Source organism: Mobula hypostoma, chromosome 7, assembly GCF_963921235.1.
Source record: "Mobula hypostoma chromosome 7, sMobHyp1.1, whole genome shotgun sequence".
Lineage (NCBI taxonomy): Eukaryota > Metazoa > Chordata > Chondrichthyes > Myliobatiformes > Myliobatidae > Mobula > Mobula hypostoma.
Window position 1 is genome coordinate 96492909 of NC_086103.1, and position 22736 is coordinate 96515644.

At 41.8% G+C, this 22736-nt stretch overlaps 1 protein-coding gene across 5 annotated transcripts in view; it reads right to left on the reverse strand.

Moving 5' to 3' along the window:
- myo16 (myosin XVI) overlaps positions 1 to 22736 on the reverse strand; it is a 675445-nt gene that overhangs the window by 339762 nt on the left and 312947 nt on the right. For all 5 annotated transcript variants that reach the window (XM_063053735.1, XM_063053734.1, XM_063053733.1 and 2 more), the window contains one exon: positions 7457 to 7556. In XM_063053735.1, coding sequence (XP_062909805.1) covers positions 7457 to 7556 — 100 coding nt within the window. The remainder of the gene's footprint in view (positions 1 to 7456; positions 7557 to 22736) is intronic.

Sequence of the window (22736 nt, forward strand, 5' to 3'; positions counted from 1 at the left end):
CTGAGCCTTGCGGTACCCCACTAGTCACCGCCTGCCATTCTGAAAAGGTCCCATTTATTCCCACTCTTTGCTTCCTGTCTGCTAACCAATTCTCCACCCACACCAATACCTTACCCCCAATACCGTGTGCTTTAAATTTGCACACTAATCTCCTGTGTGGGACCTTGTCAAAAGCCTTTTGAAAATCCAAATATACCACATCCACTGGTTCTCCCCTATCCACTCTACTAGTTACATCCTCAAAAAATCCTATGAGATTCGTCAGACATGATTTTCCTTTCACAAATCCATGCTGACTTTGTCCGACCATTTCACCGCTTTCCAAATGTGCTGTTATCACATCCTTGATAACTCACTCCAGCAGTTTCCCCACCACCGACGTTAGGCTAACCGGTCTATAATTCCCCGGTTTCTCTCTCCCTCCTTTTTTAAAAAGTGGGGTTACATTAGCCACCCTCCAATCCTCAGGAACTAGTCCAGAATCTAACGAGTTTTGAAAAATTATCACTAATGCATCCACTATTTCTTGGGCTACTTCCTTAAGCACTCTAGGATGCAGACCATCTGGCCCTCGGGATTTATCTGCCTTCAATCCCTTCAATTTCCCTAACACCACTTCCCTACTAACTTGTATTTCGCTCAGTTCCTCCATCTCACTGGACCCTCTGTCCCTTACTATTTCTGGAAGATTATTTATGTCCTCCTTAGTGAAGACAGAACCAAAGTAATTATTCAATTGGTCTGCCATGTCCTTGCTCCCCATAATCAATTCACCTGTTTCTGTCTGCAGGGGACCTACATTTGTCTTTACCAGTCTTTTCCTTTTTACATATCTATAAAAGCTTTTACAGTCCATTTTTCTCTCATAATCTTTTTTCCCCTTCCTAATTAAGCCCTTTGTCCTCCTCTGCTGAACTCTGAATTTCTCCCAGTCCTCAGGTGAGCCACTTTCTCTGGCTAATTTGTATGCTTCTTCTTTGGAATTGATACTATCCCTAATTTCTCTTGTCAGCCACGGGTGCACTACCTTCCTTGATTTATTCTTTTGCTAAACTGGGATGAACAATTGTTGTAGTTCATCCATGCAACCTTTAAATGCTTGCCATTGCATATCCACCGTCAATCCTTTAAGTGTCATTTGCCAGTCTATCTTAGCTAATTCACGTCTCATACCTTCAAAGTTACCCCTCTTTAAGTTCAGAACCTTTGTTTCTGAATTAATTATGTCACTCTCCATCTTAATGAAGAATTCCACCATATTATGGTCACTCTTACCCAAGGGGCCTCTCACGACAAGATTGCTAATTAACCCTTCCTCATTGCTCAAAACCCAGTCCAGAATAACCTGCTCTCTAGTTGGTTCCTCGACATGTTGGTTCAAAAAACCATCCCGCATACATTCCAAGAAATCCTCTTCCTCAGCACCTTTACCAATTTGTATCACCCAGTCTACATGTAGATTGAAGTCACCCATTATAACTGCTGTTCCTTTATTGCACACATTTCTAATTTCCTGTTTAATACCATCTCCGACCTCACTACTACTGTTAGGTGGCCTGTACACAACTCCCACCAGCGTCTTCTGCCCCTTAGTGTTACGCAGCTCTACCCATATCGACTCCACATCTCCCCGGCTTATGTCTTTCCTTTCTATTGCGTTAATCTCTTCTTTAACCAGCAACGCCACCCCACCTCCCCTTCCTTCATGTCTATCCCTCCTGAATATTGAATATCCCTGAACGTTGAGCTCCCATCCCTGGTCACCCTGGAGCCATGTCTCTGTGATCCCAACTATATCATAATCATTAATAACAATCTGCACTTTCAATTCATCCACCTTATTACGAATGCTCCTTGCATTGACACATAAAGCCTTCAGGCGCTCTTTTACAACTCTCTTAGCCCTTATACAATTATGTTGAAAAGTGGCCCTTTTTAATGCTTGCCCTGGATTTGTCGGCCTGCCACTTTTACTTTTCTCCTTTGTACTTTTTGCTTCTACCCTCACTTTACACCCCTCTGTCTCTCTGCACTGGTTCCCATCCCTCTGTTGTGAACTAACCTCACGCCTAGCCTCTTTAATTTGATTCCCACCCCCCAACCATTCTATATGCTCTTTGAACTTCAGCAAACTTGAAATTATTATATTTGGTTTCCTTCTCCAAATGAATGTACAAGGCAAATAGTCAAATAGTGTAGGTGTTGGACAGGATTCAGTGAGGTTGAATAGAAAGTCATAACCAGAAAGTATAATCCTGATATTGAAACTTTATTGGTAAGCTGACAATATGTTTGGTTTTCAACACAGTTAGCTAGAAGGGTTCAAGCAGAAACCAGGTATAGATCTCTGACAGGCAATTTGTCTGTTCAAGGACATTTCAGTGTCAAGGAACTTAATGAAAATTTTGAGTTGCTGATAATATCCTTGCCTAGTTCACCACTGTAGCTAATGAATAAGGAACAAACTATTTCAAAATAATTGGTTGTATAAAATTGTTAATGACATTTGTGGAAAAGTTGCTTCAGTGTTATTTGGATGCAAATATTTTTAACACAGCTCTCAAATTATATGCTATGTAGCTGGTGTTCCATGAGATGGCAACATCAGATTAATGAAAGGATGAATGCATATTTACTGAATCACACAAAAAGAACAGGGCAGACTGTGACTTCACTGGGCTTGCACTGATTGCAAAGGCAATAGCGTACTTCTTCATTATGTCTCCAAAGGAGACAGGTTGAACCTTAAATGTACAATACTCATCCTGAGGCCTGACCAATTTTATGACTTTAACCTCCTTACTCTTACTTTTAGTGCATTGGTTAATAAAGGAAGTTTTCCTTTCAGTTCGGATTGGCAAAAACATCTCCTCCACAATCTCCGTCAGCACAACACCGCAAGGCTGTGTGTTTAGCCCCCTGCTCTACTTGCTTTTCACTTATGACTGCGAGGCTAAGCACAGTTCCAATGTCCATACAACATATAACAATTACAGCACGAAAACAGGCCATCTCGGCCCTTCTAGTCCGTGCCGAACTCTTACTCTCACCTAGTCCCACCGACCTGCACTCGGCCCATAACCCTCTATTCCTTTCCTGTCCATATATCTATCCAATTTAACTTTAAACGACAACATCGAACCTGCCTCAGCCACTTCTGCTGGAAGCTCGTTCCACACAGCTACTACTCTCTGAGTAAAGAAGTTCCCCCTCTTGTTACCCCTAAACTTTTGCCCTTTAACTCTCAACACATGTCCTCTTGTTTGAATCTTCCCCACTCTCAATGGAAAAAGCCTATCCACGTCAACTCTATCAATCCCCCTCATAATTTTAAACACCTCTATCAAGACCCCCCTCAACCTTCTAAGCTCCAAAGAGTAAAGACCTAACTTGTTCAACCTTTCTCTGTAACTTAGGAGATGAAACCCAGGCAACATTTTAGTAAATCTCCTCTGTACTCTCTCAACTTTATTGACATCTTTCCTATAATTTGGTGACCAGAACTGTACACAATGTCGTATTTAAGTTTGCTGATGACACCACTGTTGTTGGCCAAGGCGAAGGTGGTGACAAGTCAGCATATAGGGTTGACAATTTGGCTGAGTGGTGCCACAACAAAATCCTCTCACTTAATGTCAGCAAAATCAAAGTGATGATTATTGATTTCAGGAGGAGTAAATCAGAGTTCTTCAATCAGTCCTCATCAGAGGATCAGAGGTGGAGAGGTGGAGAGCAACTTTAAATTCCTCAGTGTTATCCTGGGTCCAGCACACGTGCCATTATGAAGAAAGTACGGCTGCGCCCCTATGTTTCTGGAAGTTTGTGAAGATCTGGCATGACATTGAAAAGTTTGACAAACATACAGATGTGTGGTGGAGAGTACATTGACTGGTTGCATTAGGGCCTAGTATGGAAATACTAATGCCCTTGAACAGAAAAGCCTACAAAAGGTAGTGGATATGGCCCAGTCCATCACGGTAAAGCCCTCCCAACCACTGAGAGCATCTACATGAAACGTTGTCATGGCAAAGCAGCGTCCATCATCAAGGATCCCCACCACCAGGCTCTTTTCTCACTGCTGCCATCAGGATGGAGGTACAGGAGCCTCAGGACTCACACCATCATGTTTAGGAATAGTTATTATCCCTCAACCATCCAGAGGGGATGACTTGCCCCATCACTGAACTTTTCCCACAACCTGCAGACATCATCTCATCATCTCATGATTTATTATTGTTATTATTTACTTTTGCATTTGCACAATTTTTTGCCTCTTGCACACTGGTTGTTCTGTTGGCTGCCGTCTTTATATGGATTCTATTGTTTTTCTTGGAATAACTGTGTATGCCCACAAGAAAACATATATGTACTTCAATAATAAATTTACTTTGAACTTCCGAACTTGAACTTTTTGATCCATCTATTTGACTTGTTCTGCAATCATTAAAGTCTATGGAGATAAATTCCAATATTTGTTTTTTTGCTTCATGCCACTCAGTATCATGGGATTCATTCTATATTTGCATGCCTTTTTGCATCTTCCCATACCAGATGCATGGCAGTATAGCATAATGTTAGCATAATGTTTTACATCACCAGCAATCAGTGGTTGGGGCTCAATTCTCGCCACTGTCTGGAGTTTGTATATTCCCCCTATGACTGTCTGGGCTTCCTCTGGCTGCTCCAGATTCTTATCACATTCCAAAGACGTGTGGTTAGAATTAGTAAGTTGTGGGTATGCTATATTGACACCAGAGCCTCTGGTGTCACTCGCAGGCTGCACCTAGCACATATTCGGATGTGATGGTCATTGAAGCATACAACATATTTCAATGTATGTTTTGATGTTTTGATGTTTTACACATGACAAATGAAGCTAATTTTACCTTATTGTAAATTCTATTTACTACTAGTCTGCTCAAATGACCAGACGATCAATATCTTCCTGTTGTCCAAGCTTTCCTTCACACCCTGAACCATGCATTATTTTTGTAATCATGAACAAACTTCTTTATCATGTCTTCTATATGTGAAATATGTTGTGAAAAGAAGGGACTAGTGAATCCTGTGAAACCCTAAGGTAACACACTTCCAGGTACAAGTTTTTTAAATACACTGATAAATACTGCATCAATCACTAATAACCTCAGGAAGAATAGAACTTGGCAAAATAAACTAACTCATTTCCTAGGAAAGTACAATACCTCAAACAAAATACAGAAAAAAGGGACCAATCTGTGTTGTTACAATATATTACCTCTGCTACAAAATGCCAGATTTTTTAAATTTCCTTTTTGGTATGTGAGAACTACAACAGATGTATCACGAAATTCATCCTCTCAGTAGAATTGTTCAAAGTAAATTTTATTATACAAGTATATATACTGTATGTCACCACATGCAACTTGGAAATACATTTCAGTTTCTTTCAGGTATATTCAATAAATCTACAACAGAATAAAAACCATAATTGAATCAATGTAAGACCGCACCAACTTAGTGCAGCATGTTGCATACCAAAGAACCAAATTTCAGAAGCAAACATGGCACAGCACAGCAACTACTATATTGCAATTTAGCATTAATTGCTGAAAATGAATTTCTCTCCTACTGTGTTTGTTTGATTTTTTTAAAAGTTCTTTCTCCTTTTTACATCGTTCTCTTGCACCTCAGCATTAATGAGGCCAGTTCTCAAAATATCCAGGGCTTTCCCCGGGAGCTGACCTTCTGGAGACCACTCAAGCAGGGACAGAGTTCAATCAATGTAGTCAACATCTTTCCAGGAGTATCACTGATGCTTTCCAATACTGCCAACTGCATGCCAGAATATTATATGCAAGATATCAATCAAAGTTCAAATTAAATTTATTATTAAAGTACATATATGAACCATAAACAACCCTGAAATTCATTTTCTTGTGGGCATACTCAATACATCCATACTACACTAACAACCATAATAAAATTAATGAAAGATCGCAACTCTGCAAATACAAAAGGAAAGAAATAATGATAATAAATAAATTGAACCCATTAGTCGTGGGAAAATTTCATTGATGGGGCAAGTGAAGTTGAGTGAAGTTATCCACTTTGGTTCAAAAGTCTGATAATTGAGGGTGCAATAACTGCTCCTGAACCTTGCATTGTGAATCTTCAGGCTCTTATACATTCTTCCCAATGACAACAGCAAGAAGAAAGCATGACTTGGATGGTGGTTGTCCCTAAAGATGAATGCTGCTTTCTTTCAACAATGCTTCGTGTATTGTGCTCAATGGTGAGGAGGGCCGTATCCACTATTTTTTGTAGGATTTTCTGTACAAGGCTATTGGTGTTTCTATACCTGGCTGTGATGCCAGTTGTAATATACTCTACATTACACATCTATTAAAATTTTGGATGCCACGCCAAATCTCCACAAACTCCTAAAGAAGTATTGGCACTGCTGTGCTTTCTTGTAATTGTCCTTACATGCTGGGCCCAGGGACAGGTCATCTGAAATGGTAACACCGAGGAATTTAAAGTTGCTGACCCTTTCCATCTCTGATCCTTCGATCAGGACTGGCTCATGGACCTCTGGTTTCCTCTTCATGAAGTCAATAATCAACTCCTTGGTCTTGCTGACATTGAGTAAGAGGTTGTTGTTATGGTACCACTCAGCCAGATATTCAATCTCCCTCCTATATGTTGATTTGTCATCACCTTTGATTCGGTCTATGACAGTGATATCATCAGCAAATTTAAATATAGCATTGGAGCTGTGCTTAGCCACACTGTCATAAGTGTAAAGCAAGTAGAGCAGGGGGCTAAGTGCACGGACTTGTGATGCTCCTGTGCTGATGGAGATCATGGAGGAGATGTTGTTGACAATCTAAACTGTCTGAGGTCTGCAAGTGAGGAAGTCAAGGATCGAAATGCACAAGGAGGTATTGAGGCCAAGGTCTTGCGGCTTATTGATTAGTTTCAAGGGGATGATGGTATTGACTGCTGAGCTGTACTCAATAATGATTATACTGATGTATGCATCTTTGCTGTCCAGGGTTGAGTGAAGAACCAGTGAGATGGCACCTGTGTGGACCTGTTACTTTCGTAGGCAAATTGGAGCGGATCTAAGTCACTTCTCAGGCAAGAGTTACCAGCAACTTCTCAAAACACTTCCTCACTGTGGATGGAGTTGCTACTGGATAAGACACAACAGTTTAAAAGCTTGGAAGAGTTGGTACAGTCAATTATGAGATGTCACATTTACTTTGTGGGTATCCAATCATCCAATGATTCACAAAATGCATCTTGTATAGACTTACTGTGAAGGCTAGGCTCTGAAAATACTTATTAAATCCTACAGGATTAATTGACACCCAGTGGTAGGGCTAGTGTCTGGCAAGAGTGTAGATTTCTGTGCAGTTTGTTAACAAATCCTGAATCTTAGCCATGTTAAAGGAGGTACTTTGATACTTACATGGTTAAACTTTGCTTCAATGGTAAACTCCACAGCTCTGCGTGCAAGATGCTTTACAATATGTTTACAGACTTCTGTCTTCCCTGATCCGCTCTCACCACTGCAAAAGGGAACACATTAATGCTTAAGGCCTCTTTACAGCTCAGGAAGAGAAGCGGGGGGAAAAATCGCATCAAGTTGAAGTGACACCTATTTAATGCAGATTTAGGATCTTGGCAAAATTATTCCATATTCAGTGGTTTATGATCATACGTGTGAATTTAACCTACTTTTCAAATTCCTCCTTCACCGTCACAACTTCTGCTTCCTAACTGATACATAGTTCAGCAGATGTAGTTCTAATCTTGGATTTAAAACTGCATTTTGTTTATTAGGTTCATAATAACACTTAATTAAACTAATTCCTTTTGCCTGCACATGGTCCATATTCCTCTCTTCTTAAACACCTCTATCATGTCCACCTCCGCCAACATAACAGGCAGTGAACTCCAGGCACCCACCACTCTCTGTAGAGTGGTGAGTGCCCCACACATCTCATTGAATTTTTCCTTCAGCGTAAATGCATGTGTACTTTGTGAGAATTGCAGATCCAATAATTCACAAAATGCATATTATATAGATTGATGAAAGGTCTCAGCCTGTTTACTCTTCTCCTTAGATGCTGCCTGGCTTACTGAGTTCCTCCAGCATTTTGTGTGTGTTACTTCGATTTCCAGCATCTGCAGACTTTCTCTCATCTGTTATACAGACTAATTGTCTGTACAATATGACTTATTGACTCATTTTGAAATTGAGAATAAATATCTTCTCTGTCTGTTATAGGAAAGGTGTCAATAAAATTGAGAGAGTACAGAGGAGGGGCAAGAGGGGGAGGTGTTGCATTGCTTGTCAGAGAACATATAACAGCAGTGCTCTGGCAGGATAGATTAGTGGACTCATCTAGGGAGGCTATTTGGGTGGAATTGAGGAATAGGAAAGGTGTTGTGACGCTTATAGGGGTGTAATGGACCACACAATGGGGACCAAGAACTGGAGGAGCAGATTTGTAAGGAGATAGCATATATTTGTAGTAAGCACAAGGTTGTGATTGTGGCAGATTTTAATTTTCCACACATTGACTGGGAAGCCCATTCTGTAAAAGGGCTGGATGGTTTGGAGTTTGTCAAATGTGTGCAAGATAATTTTTTGTAGCAATACATAGAGGTACCAACTAGAGAAGGGGCAGTGTTGGATCTCCTGTTAAGGAATGAGATAGGGCAGGTGACAGAGGTATGTGTTGGGGAGCACTTCGGGTCCAGTGATCACAATACCATTAGTTTCAGTGTAATTATGGAGAAGGATAGGACTGGACTTAGGATTGAGATTTATGATTGCAGAAAGGCTAACTTTGAGGAGATGCGAAAGGATTTAGAAGGAGCGGATTGGGACAATTTGTTTTATGGGAAGGATGTAATAGAGAAATGGAGGTCATTTAAAGGTGAAATTTTGAGGGTACAGAATCTTTATGTTCCTGTTAGGTTGAAAGGAAAGGTTAGAAGTTTGAGAGAGCCATGGTTTTCAAGGGATATCGGAAACTTGGTTTGGAAAGAGAGAGGGATCTTCAATAAATATAGCCAGTTTGGAGTTAATGAGGTGCTCGAGGAATATAAAGAATGCAAAAGAATCTTAAGAAAGAAATTAGAAAAGCTAAAAGAGGATACGAGGTTGCTTTGGCAAGTAAGGTGAAAATAAATCCAAAGGGTTTCTACAGTTATGTTAGTGGCAAAAGGATAGTGAAGGATAAAATTGGTCCCTTGGAGAATCAGAGTGGACGGCTATGTGCGGAGCCAAAACAGATGGGGGAGATTTTGAACAGTTTCTTTTCTTCGGTATTCACTAAGGAGAAGGATATTGAATTGTGTAAGGTAAAGGAAACAAGAAGGGTAGTTATGGAAAGTATGACGATTAAAGAAGAGGAAGTACTGGTGCTTTTAAGGAATATAAAAGTGGATAAGTCTCCAGGTCCGGACAAGGTATTCCCTAGGACCTTGAGGAAATTTAGTGTGGAAATCGCAGAGGCTCTGACAGAAATATTTCAAATGTCATTAGAAACGGGGATGGTGCCGGAGGATTGGCGTATTGCTCATCTGGTTCCATTGCTTAAAAAGGGTTCTAAGAGTAAACCTGGCAATTATCGGCCTGTGAGTTTGATGTCAGTGGTGGGTAAATTGATGGAAAGTATTCTTAGAGATGGTATATATAATTATCTGGATAGACAGCATCTGATTAGGAACAGTCAACATGGATTTGTGCGTGGAAGGTCATGTTTGACAAATCTTATTGAATTTTTGATGAGGTTACTAAGAAAATTGACGAGGGTAAAGCGGTGGATGCTGTCTATATGGACTTCAGTAAGGCCTTTGACAAGGTTCCACATGGAAGGTTAGTTAGGATGGTTCAATAGTTAGGCATTAATATGGAAGTAGCAAAATGGATTCAGCAGTGGCTAGATGGGAGATGCCAGAGAGTAATGGTGGATAACCGTATGTCAGTTTGGAGGACGATGTGTAGCAGTGTGCCTCAGGGATCTGTACTGGGTCCAATGTTGTTTGTCATATACATTAATGATCTGGATGATGGGGTGGTAAATTGGATTAGTAAGTATGCAGATGATACTAAGGTAGGTGGCATTGTGGATGATGAAGTAGGTTTTCAAAGCTTGCAGAGAGATTTAGGCCAGTTAGAAGAGTGGGTTGAAAGATGGCTGATGGAGTTTAATGCCGAAAAATGTGAGGTGCTACATTTTGGTAGGACAAATCAAAATAGGACATACATGGTAAATGGTAGGGCATTGAAGAATGCTGTTGAACAGAGGGATCTAGGAATAATGGTGCATAGTTCCCTGAAGGTTGAATCTCATGTGGATAGAGTGGTGAAGAAAGCTTTTGGTATGATGGCCTTTATTAATCAGAGCATTGAATAGAGGATCTGGGATGTATTGTTGAAATTGTATAAAGCATTGGTAAGGCCAAATTTGGAGTATCGTGTACAGTTCTGGTCACCGAATTATAGGAAAGATGTCAATAAAATTGCGAGAGTACAGAGGAGGTTTACTAAAATGTTGCCTGGGTTTCATCTCCTAAGTTACAGAGAAAGGTTGAAGAGGTTAGGTCTTTATTCTTTGGACCGTAGAAGGTTGAGGGAGAACTTGATAGAGGTGCTTAAAATTATGAGGGGGATAGATAGAGTTGACGTGGATAGGCTTTTTCCATTGAGTGTGGGGGAGATTCAAACAAGAGGACATGAGCTGAGGGTTAAAGGGCAAAAGTTTAGGGGTAACATGAGGGGGAACTTCTTTACTCAAAGAGTGGTAGGTGGGGGGGCGTCACGTGATGATGTGGGATTGAGACGTGTAAATCCAGCTCTCCCATAAAAAAAATCAGCAAAGTACCGTTTAAACAAAGTAAAGTTAATAAATACTTTCCGAAAACTATTTATAAACTTCGTAAGACTACTCTACGATATGCCTCGAAAACCGCAACAGAAGAAGTCTGTTGTTGTGAAGTCGCCGCGAGATGGGAAGAAAAAAGGGCCTACTACAGCGATGGAGCCTCGGATTCAGGTTGGATCTCCTTCAGAGGAGACGCATTTTATCTCTGGCGTAGAAGAACAGGGAGTAATGACGGCGGTAGCGGTCTCTCGGAAGAAGATGCCGGAATTGCGCATGCGCAAAGAAGTATGCATGCGCAAATTGACACAACTTAAACTACAAGAACCAACGGCCACTGCAACTGAAAGTGACTCAGAGTCAGAATTGGATATCGCAGAGAATACGGATGAAGAAGAGGAGGAAGAACTGGAAGAGACTGGAAGTAAAGGAGACGACGGAGACATAAGAGAGACTTTATTGCAATTAATGGCTGAACTAAGAAAATTAAGAACCGAGCTTAGAGACGTGAAGATGTGCTATGATAAAGCTATGAAAAGACAGAATAAAATGGATAAAAAACTTCAGAAGATGGAAAGAACAATGGAGCATATTAACGATAGAGTGGAAAAAACAGAAAATGATGTGCTTGTCTGGAACACGGAAAGAAATCGACTCTTGAAGAAAGTGGACGTGTTGGAAAATTTTAGTAGACGTAATAACATTAAAATTGTTGGTCTTAAAGGTATAGAGGGAGATAATCCATAGAATTTTTTCAAAGATGGATCCCAAAAACCTTGCAAATGAAAGAGGAAGACCGACCAACTGAAATTGAGCAGGTACATAGAGCTCTAAGACCAAAACCACAAGATGACCAATATCCATGATCAATTTTAATAAAATTCTTAAGATTTCAAGACAAAGGAAGGATTCTACAGGCGGCTGCCCAAGCTGCCAAGAAGAGAAAAGGGCCACTGATGATAGAAGGGAAGAAAATTTTTTTCTACCCTGACATAAGTTATGAACTTTTGAAGAGAAGGAAGAAATTTAATCCAGTGAAAAAAGCCCTATGGGATCACGGTTATCGATTTATATTGCAACCTTGAAGATTTTTCTGCCTGGTGGAGAAAAAAGATTTTTTGATGATTACCGGAAAGCGGAGGAGTTTGGGCGAGATTCTTTGAATATTCACCAGATACAAGAACAAACCCAGGGGACCGAGATGGATTGAAGATGAAGACTGGATCATGGATTAGGCCTGTTGAATTTTTAGGTGGATGAATATATAAATATATTATTAATTATATGAGGGAGGGGAAGAAAGGTTAAAATTTGAGGAATATTAGCTGGGAATAATAACATTAATTTTATTCTATATATATATATATATATATATATATATATATATCCACAGTGGATGTGGTATATTTGGATTTTCAAAAGGCTTTTGACAAGGTCCCACACAGGAGATTAGTGTGCAAACTTAAAGCACACGGTATTGGGGGTAAGGTATTGGTGTGGGTGGAGAATTGGTTAGCAGACAGGAAGCAAAGAGTGGGAATAAACGGGACCTTTTCAGAATGGCAGGCGGTGACTAGTGGGGTACCGCAAGGCTCAGTGCTGGGACCCCAGTTGTTTACAATATATATTAATGACTTGGATGAGGGAATTAAATGCAGCATCTCCAAGTTTGCGGATGACACGAAGCTGGGTGGCAGTGTTAGCAGTGAGGAGGATGCTAAGAGGATGCAGGGTGACTTGGATAGGTTGGGTGAGTGGGCAAACTCATGGCAGATGCAATTTAATGTGGATAAATGTGAAGTTATCCACTTTGGTGGCAAAAATAGGAAAACAGATTATTATCTGAATGGTGGCCGATTAGGAAAAGGGGAGGTGCAACGAGACCTGGGTGTCATTATACACCAGTCATTGAAAGTGGGCATGCAGGTACAGCAGGCGGTGAAAAAGGCGAACGGTATGCTGGCATTTATAGCGAGAGGATTCGAGTACAGGAGCAGGGAGGTACTACTGCAGTTGTACAAGGCCTTGGTGAGACCACACCTGGAGTATTGTGTGCAGTTTTGGTCCCCTAATCTGAGGAAAGACATCTTTGCCATAGAGGGAGTACAAAGAAGGTTCACCAGATTGATTCCTGGGATGGCAGGTCTTTCATATGAAGAAAGACTGGATGAACTGGGCTTGTACTCGTTGGAATTTAGAAGATTGAGGGGGGATCTGATTGAAACGTATAAGATCCTAAAGGGATTGGACAGGCTAGATGCGGGAAGATTGTTCCCGATGTTGGGGAGGTCCAGAACGAGGGGTCACAGTTTGAGGATAGAGGGGAAGCCTTTTAGGACCGAGATTAGGAAAAACTTCTTCACACAGAGAGTGGTGAATCTGTGGAATTCTCTGCCACAGCAAACTGTTGAGGCCAGTTCATTAGCTATGTTTAAAAGGAAGTTAGATATGGCCCTTGTGGCTACAGGGGTCAGGGGGTATGGAGGGAAGGCTGGGTTCTGAGTTGGATGATCAGCCATGATCATAATAAATGGCGGTGCAGGCTCGAAGGGCCGAATGGCCTACTCCTGCACCTATTTTTCTATATATAATTTTTTGTTATCGGGGAGCTGGAAGGAACACTGACCGATCGCTATGTTATTCATGTGTGCAAGCGTGGCAATAGCCACAACCCGCACAATGGAGGGGGGTAGTGTTGTGTATCTTTTCATTCACAACATTAGTGGGGGGGTATTTTGTTTTTTCTTTTTTTGTATCTTATCTATCTTTTTTTACTTTTTGCCTGGATGATTGGGAGGGAAACTCATAGCAACATGGTGAAGTTCAAAGAGATTCCCCAGGGAACTATGAGAGTTGAGAAGCTAAGTAATGTTTTAGATTTTAAGAGATAAATATGTAACATTTTTGAATATTTGGAGCCCTTATTTATAGCTCCAATAATGAAGATCTTGGTTCCTTGGGGGAAAGTAACAAATATATATAAATTTTATTTTTATCCCATGGAGCACGTGCAAACTTTCCAATATTCAGGCAGTTCTTTTTTTTCTTTTTTTTTCTTTTTAGGTAGGAGTATATATCGGGGGGGGGGGAGGGTTAAGGGGAGGGGGAGGGTAGATATTATTTTCTCATGTATTGCTTTGAAAACTCAATAAAAATTATTTTTAAAAAAAGAGAATGGTAGGTGTGTGGAACGAGCTTCCAGCAGAAGTGGTTGAGGCAGATTCGATTTTGTCACTTAAAGTTAAATTGGACAGCTATATGGACAGGAAAGGAATGGAGGGTTATGGGCTGAGTGCAAGTCGGTGGGAGTAGTTGAGAGTAAGAGTTCGGCACGGACTAGAAGGGCCAAGATGGCCTGTTTCCGTGCTGTAATTGTTATATGGGTACATATCTCAGAAATTTATAAGCTTCTTCAGATCTCCCCTCAGTCTCAGAAAACAATCCAAGTTTGTCCAATCACTTCTTTTAGCACATGCCTCTAATTTAGGCAGAAACCTGGTAAACCTCTTCCACACCCTCTCCAGAGCCTCCACATACTTCCTATAATTGAGCGAATAGTATTCAGTATTCCAGATGCTGCCAAACGAGGGTTTTATAAAGTTGCAACATGACTTCCTGACTTTTGAACTAAGTGCCTATTTTTCAATACTTGGTAAGTTTCATTGAGATCCTCCCATTCTTCTAAACTCCAGCAAGTACAGGACCAAAGCCATCAAATGATCCTCACATGTTAACTCTTTCATTTCCAGAATAATTCTTCTAAACCTCCCTTGGACTCTCCAACGCCAGCACATCTTTTCTTAGACCGTGTTAAGGATCCATAACTGCATACAATACTCCAAGTACAGTCTGATCAATGCCTTTTAAATCCTCAGCATCACATTCTTGCTCTTATATTCTAGTCCTCTTGAAATGGCTTTCTCACCACCGACTCAACCCACAAGTTAACCTTTGGGGAGTCCTGCATGAGGACTCCCAAGCCCTCTTGCATCTCTGATTTTTGAATCTCCTCCCCATTTAGAAAATAGTCAATACTTTTATTCCTTCCACCAAAGTGCATGACCATACATCTCCTGACACTATATTCCATCTGCCACTTCTTTGCCTATTCTTGCAAGTTCTTCTGCAGACTCCCTACTTCCTCAAAACTACCTGCAGCTCCACCTGTCTCCATATCATTTGTAAGTGTGGCCAGAAAGCCATCAATTGTATCATCCAAATTGTTGCCATATAATGTGAAAGGAAGAGGTTCCAACAGCAATCACTGCGGAACACCATTTGTCATTGCCAGCCATTCAGAATAGGCCCCCTTTATTCCTTTATTTTGCTTCTCTCCTTTTATATCCTTTATTTTGCTTCTAATCAAAACATGCATAGAACACATTAAGTTCATTAGGAAGGAATGCGCCATTATTGGCAATGATTCTTACTTGATGCTGAAATGATAAGGTAACAGAAAATTATTGAAGGTTCAGCACTGCCAAAATGAGCTTCAGACAGTTGAACCTGACTGCTTTATTGTGTTTGAGATCTTGTGCTATCAGAGGTTTTTTCAACTACTTCTATATATTTTTGATAAGGATGTTTAAAATATTTGAAATAAATTTAACTAATTAAATTATATTTAAAATATTAGAAAATTATTTAAAGGCCATTTTAAAACAAACTTAATGTTAATTTAACATAGGAATAAAGCCAAATCACTTATCCTCACTTTGCTGTTCCATCCAAAATGGCAATATTTCATCAGCCAAACTCACAATCAAATGTATTCAGCTCAACAACTCAACAACTTTGCTCCACTTTACAGAGGAAGTACAGAGCAAGATGTAAGATGCACTCTTGTGAATTGCCAGCCAAGGGTAAATGCATGTCAACCCAAAGTTCTCATAGCTTTAGTGGGAAATTTAAATCTATTGGCCTGCTCTAAAACAGATTTCATTGTCACACTGGGACAAACTGCTTAGAATGCAATTAAATAGAACAGAGAATTAAAAGAGCATAAAGCAGGGGCAAAGGTGGCTGCAGGGTCTGGATATGAAAGGTTAACAATTCCTCTTCTTCCCCCACCCCCCAGCCTCATTATGTTCCTCATTGAGTTGCTCCAGCAGTTTTTGTTTAAGGACAACATAAAGACTAAAATCTACAGCTCATCATTCTTTGAATGGTTATCATATAAAGTGAGGATCATTAAGGTGATCTTCTAAAGACTAGTGAGCAGACCTAGGGTCTTCCAAGGGGACACTAGCCTCTGGCTGATTAGTTAATTCAGTTCATCACCACCTGAATTGAATTGAATCAATCAATTTAAGTGGAGGATCAGCCCCTGAATTTGACTGTGGCTCCACCAAAAATCACAGGAAAAGGCTGGGGACAAGTCAGAGATCAAACAGGCTGGAGAAGGTTAGAAAGAATTTGGATGTTGGGAGTGTTGAATGCTAGAGGATTGGGCTGAGAGTAATTAGGTTATAGGGTTGGTTCTTGATTATGTTAACTCAGAGTGAGGATAGTAGCAGTTACTGAATTCATCAGTTCCTTACTAGAAAAGTTATTGAGCTAAAAGCGAAGCAAACTATGTCAGCAAGAGATCAATAGGTGACGGTCAGCAGAAGAGATCTTTTTCTATCAGGAACCTGAGTAAGAGCACATGTCAGAATATTCATTTAAGACCATAAAACATAGGAACAGAATTAGGCCATTCAGCCCATTGACTCTGCTCCACTGTTTTATCATGGGTCATCCCTTTCCACTCTCAACTCCATTCTTCTGCCTTCTCCCCATAACATTTCATACTCTGACTAATCAAGAACCTATCAACCTCCATCATAAATATATAACTTAGCCTGCATAGCCATCTGTGGCAATGAATTTCACAGGTTCACCTCCCTTTGGCTAAAGAAACTTTTCATAATTTTTTTTCTAAATGGATATCCCTCTACTCTGATTTTGTGCTCTCTTGTCCTAGACTCTCCAACTAAAGAACATATCCTCTCCATATCTACTCTATCAATGCCTTCATATTTGATAGATTTTAATGAGATCCCCTCTCATTCTTCTAAGTTCCAGTGATTACAGGTTCAGAGCCATCAAACGCTCCTCACATGGTAAGCCTTTCCTTCCCAGAATCATTTTTGTGAATCTCCTTTGAACCCTCTCCATTGTCAGCACATCCTTTCTTAGATAAGGGCCCAAAACTGCTCACAACAAATCTCAGCAATAAACCCACACAAAATGCTGAAGGAACTCAGCAGGCCAGGCAGCATCCATGGAATTGACTTTTTGAGCTGAGACCCTTTGGTAGGACTGAAGAAAAACAGATGAGTAGATTTTAAAGTGGGGTGGGGTGGGGTGGGGTGGGGTGGGGTGAGGGGAGGGAAAACACAAAGTGATAGGTGAGACCGGGAGGGGGAGGGATAAAGTAAGGAGCTGGGAAGTTAATTGGTGAAAGCGAAAAATGGCTGGAGAAGGGGGAATCTGATAGGACAGGACAAAAGACCATGGAAGAAAGAAAAGGGGGAGGAGCACTAGAGGGAGGCAATGGGCAGGCAAGGAGATAAAGTGAGAAAGGGAAAAGGGGGGTGGGGAATTGTGAGGGGAGGGGCCTTAGCAGAAGTTGAGAAATTGATGTTCATGCCATCAGGTTAGAGGCAACCCAGATGGAATATAAGGTGTTTTTCCTCCAACCTGAGTGTGGCTTCATCAGAACAGTGGAGGAGGCCGTGGATGCATATATCAGAATGGGATTGGGAAGTGGAATTAAAGTGAGTGGCCACCAGGAGATCCTGCTTCTTCCGGCGGATGCACTTAGGTGCTCGGCAAAGCAGTCTCCCAATCTCGGTCTGGTCTCACCGATACACAGGAGGCCACACCAAGAGCATCAGACGCAATAGATGACCCCAACAAATTCACAGGTGAAGTGTCGCCTCACCTGGCAAGACTGTTCAGGGCTCTGAATGGTAGTGGGGGAAGGAGGTGTAGGGGCAGGTGTAGCACTTGTACAGCTTTCAAGGGAAGTGCCAGGAAGGAGATCAGTGGAGAAGAACAAATGGACAAGCGAGTCGCATAGGGTGAAGATGAAGTAACAGGGTGGGAGAAGGTATAGTCCAGGGAGCTGTGAGAGTCTGTGAGTTTGTAATAGACATCAGTAGATAAGCTGTCTCCAGAGATAGAGACAGTGAGATCAAGAAATTTGAGGGTGGTGCTGGAAATGGAGCAGGTAAATTAGAGGGCAGGTTGGAAGTTGGAGGCAAAGCTGATGAAATGGACAAGCTCTGCAGAGGAGCAGGAATCAGCAACAACGCAGTCGTTGATATAGCACAGGAAGAATGGGGATAGACATCAGTGTAGGCTTGGAACATAGACTGTTCCACATAGCCAACAAATATTCAGGCATTGCTGGGCGCCATTGAGTGCCCATAGCTACACTTTTTGTTTGGAGGAAGCGGGAAGAGCCCAGGGTGAAAGTACTTAAAGTGAGAACAAGTTGCGCTTGGCGGACAAGAGTGGTGGTGAAGGAGAACTGGTTGGGTCTGGTGTCCAGGAAGAAACGGAGAGCTTTGAGGCCTTCCTGGTGGGGGTTGGAGGTGTATAGGGACTGGATGATATAGTAAAAATATAATGCTCGGCGCCAGGGATCTTGAAATCATTGAAAAGATCCAGAGCGTGTGAGGTGTCACGGATGTAGATAGGAAAGGACTGAACTGGGGTGATAAAACAGAGGTGAAACTGGGGCGGGGGGAATGAAACCAAGTTGAGCAATACATCCTTGGTTTTATATTCTAGTACTCTCGAAATGAATGTGAAATTTGCATTTGCCTTCCTTAACACAATTTGCACAAGGACTTCCAGGTTCCTTTGCATCTTGGATTTTTGAATTATTTTCCTGATCAGAAACTAGTCTATGCTTTTATTACTTTCTACAAAAGTGCGTGACAAGTTTCTGACACTGTATTCCATCTGCCATTTCTCTGCCAATTCTCCTAATCTGTCTAACTCCTTCTGTAGCCTCCCCGCTTCCTTACCACTAACTGCTCCTCCACCTATCTTCATATCATTCTCAAACATGGCCACAAAGGCATCAATTCTGTCATCTAAATCATTGACATACAACATAAAAGAAGTGGTCTCACTATTGACCCCCGCGGCAGCCAATCAGAAAAGGCTCTCATTATTCTTACTGTTTGCTTCCTGCCAATCAGCCTACACTCTTACCATGGCAGTATCATTCCTGTAATACCATGGGCTTTTATGCAGCCTCATATATGGCACCTTGTCAAAGGCTTTTTGAAAATGGAGTACACAGCTTCTACCGATTCTCCTTTGTCTGTCCTGCTTGTTATTTCTTCAAAGAATTCCAAAGATTTCCTGGGCAAGGTTTTCCCTGAAGAAAACCATGCTGACCATGGCTTATTTTGTCAAGTGCCTCTAAGTACCCCAAAACCTCATCCTTTACAATCAATTTCAACATCTTCCCAACCACTGAGATCAGTCTAACTGACCTATGATTTCCTTTTTCTGCCTCCCTCTCTTCTTGAAGACTGGAATGACAGTTTCAATATTCCAGTCTTCCGGAGCCATTTCAGGATCTAGTGATTCTTGAAAGATCATTACTAATACCTCCACAACCTATTCATCTGCCTTTTTCAGAACCCTGGGATATAGTCCATCTGGTCCTGGTGACTTATCTACCTTCAAACCTTTCAGCTTCCCAAACACCTTCTCCTTACACGTTGCAACTGCTCTCACTTCTGTCTGCAGACACTCTCAAATTACTGGCTTGTTGCCCATGTCTTCCACAGTGAAAGCTGATCCAAGATACTAATTTAGTTCATCTGCCTTTCCCTTGTCTCCCATTACTGCCCCCTCCACCAGCATTATTTTCCAGTGGTCCGATACCTACCCATACCTTTCTTTTATTCTTTATATATCTGAAAAAAAATTTTTGATATCCTCTTTGATATTATTGACTAGTTTACCTTCAAATTTCATCTTTTCCCTACTTATGGTTTTTTTAGTTGCCTTCTGTGGTTCTTAAAAGTTTCCCAAAAATCTAACTTCCCACTAATTTTTGTTCTTTTATATGCACTCTCCTTTGCTTTTATATTGACTTTGACTTCCCTTGTCAGCCACAGTTGTGTCGTCCTGCCTTTGAAATACTTCTTCTTTGGGATATATCTATCCTGTGCTTTCTGAATTGCTCCCAGAAGCTCCAGACATTACTGCACTGCCATCATCACTGCTAGTGTCCCCTTCCAATCAACTTTGGCCAGTTCTTCTCCCTTGCCTGAGCTGCAGAGAGTTGTACACTTAGTCAGCTCTACCATGATTCACAAATAACCTGCAGATTTTCACATTTGATTAATGCAGAGAGGCAATACATTGTTGAAACAAGACAGTTGGCCCACTGAGTCTATGCTGACCATTAAATATCCATCGACACTAGTCCTACATGAATCTCATTTTATTCTCCACAAATTCACATCAATTAACCCCCATTAACTGTCAGATTTTAAACTCAAGACTAATCAAAATAGAAAATCATTTACAGTAGTCAATTTACTAACCAACCTATACATCTTTGGGATGTGGGAAGACACCAGTGCACCCAAAAGAAACTCACATAGTCACAAGACAAATCTGCATACTCTGAATAGGCCTTACCAGAGGTCAGAATTGAACCCAGATTGTTGAACCTGAGGCAGAAATTCTGTCCTAAATTTGAGTAGACTCACATTCAAGATGAATTGAACATTGATTCTCTAAATTCTTGTGATTTCTCTTCCTCCCCTTTTCCCCTCTGCTTTAGCTATCTTTTCCATTCTCCATTCAGGTTTCTTCTCTTCTCCTCCCCATCCTCATCACCTCCTTCTATTACCTGCTACACAACATAATCTGCAGATGCTGGGGTCAAAGCAACACTCACAACGCTGGAGGAACTCAGCAGGTCAAGCAGTATCCGTGGAAATGATCAGTCTACATTTCGGGCCGGAACCCTTCATCAGGACTGTAGGGGGAAGGGGCAGAGGCCCTATAAAGAAGGTGGGGGGAGGGTGGGAAGGAGAAGGCTGGTAGGTTCCAGGTGAAAAACCAGTAAGGGGAAAGATAAAGGGATGGAGGTGGGGGGAAGCAGGGAGGTGATAGGCAGGAAAGGTGAAGAAGGAATAGGGTAAAACACAATGGGTAGTAGAAGGAGGTGGAACCATGAGGAAAGGTGATAGGCAGCTGGGGGAGGGGGCAGAGTGAAACTGGGATGGGGGATGGGAGGGGGAGATAATTACCTGAAGTTGGAAAATTCAGCGTTCAAACCAAGGGGCTGGAGACTACCCAGATGGTATATGAGGTGTTGCTTCTCCAATCCGAGTTTAGTGTCCCTCCCCACGGATCTCCCACCCGGCACTTATCCCTGTAAGCGCAAGTGCTACACCTGTCCCTACACCTTCTCTCTTGCCACCATTCAGGGCCCCAAGCAGTCCTTCCAGGTGAGGCAACACTTCACTTGTGAGTCTGTTGGGGTCATCTATTGCATCCGGTGCTCCCAGTGCAGCCTCCTCTATATCGGTGAAGCCTGACGCAGATTGGGGGACTGCTTCGTCGAGCACCTCCACTCCGTCGGCCACAACAGACAGGATCTCCCGGTTGCCACCCACTTCAACTCTGCTTCACATTCCCATTCGGATATGTCCATACATGGCCTCCTCTACTGCCATGATGAGGCTAAACTCAGGTTGGAGGAGCAACACCTCACACACCGTCTGGGATGTCTCCAGCCCCTTGGTATGAACATTGAATTCTCCAATTTCCAGTAATTCCCTCCCCCTCCCTTCCTCTATCCCTATTTCACTCTGCCCCCTCCCCCAGCTGCCTATCACCTCCCTCATGGTTCCACCTCCTTCTACTACCGATGGTGCTTTTTCCTATTCTTTCTTCACCTTTCCTGCCTATCACCTCCCTGCTTCCCCTTCCCCACCCCTTTATCTTTCCCCTTACTGGTTTTTCACCTGGAACCTACCAGCTTTCTCCTTCCCACCCTCCCCCGACCTTCTTTATAGGGCCTCTGCCCCTTCCCTCTACAGACCTGATGAAGGGTTCCAGCCCGAAACGTTGACTGATCGTTTCCACGGATGCTGCCCGACTTACTGAGTTCCTCCAGCGTGTTGTGAGTGTTGTTTCTATTACCTGCTAGTTTGTCCTCTTGCCCCTCCTCATACCTTGTTATTCTGGCTTCCTTTCCAGTCCTGATGAAAGGTTGATTCTTTATTTTCCTCCAAAGATGTCACCCTGAGCAGCTGACGTCCTCCAGCGTTTTCTGTGTGTTGCTCAAGATTTCAAGTAAATGCAGAATCTCGTGTGTTTGTTGTGTATTTAATATTTTGGTAATATTTGAGTAATATTGTATATATACAGTATTGTGTCATTAAACATTCTTGTTTGTTTAAATAGTTCACTATGGGTTATATGATGAGATGGAGGAACTGAGCGAAATACATGTTAGTAGGGAAGTGGTGTTAGGTAAATTGAAGGGATTGAAGGCAGATAAATCCCCAGGGCCAGATGGTCTGCATCCCAGAGTGCTTAAGGAAGTGGCCCAAGAAATAGTGTATGCATTAGTGATAATTTTTCAAAACTCGTTAGATTCTGGACTAGTTCCTGAGGATTGGAGGGTGGCTAATGTAACCCCACTTTTTAAAAAAGGAGGGAGAGGGAAACCGGGGAATTATAGGCCGGTTAGCCTAACGTCGGTGGTGGGGAAACTGCTGGAGTCAGTTATCAAGGATGTGATAACAGCACATTTGGAAAGCGGTGAAATGATCGGACAAAGTCAGCATGGATTTGTGAAAGGAAAATCATGTCTGA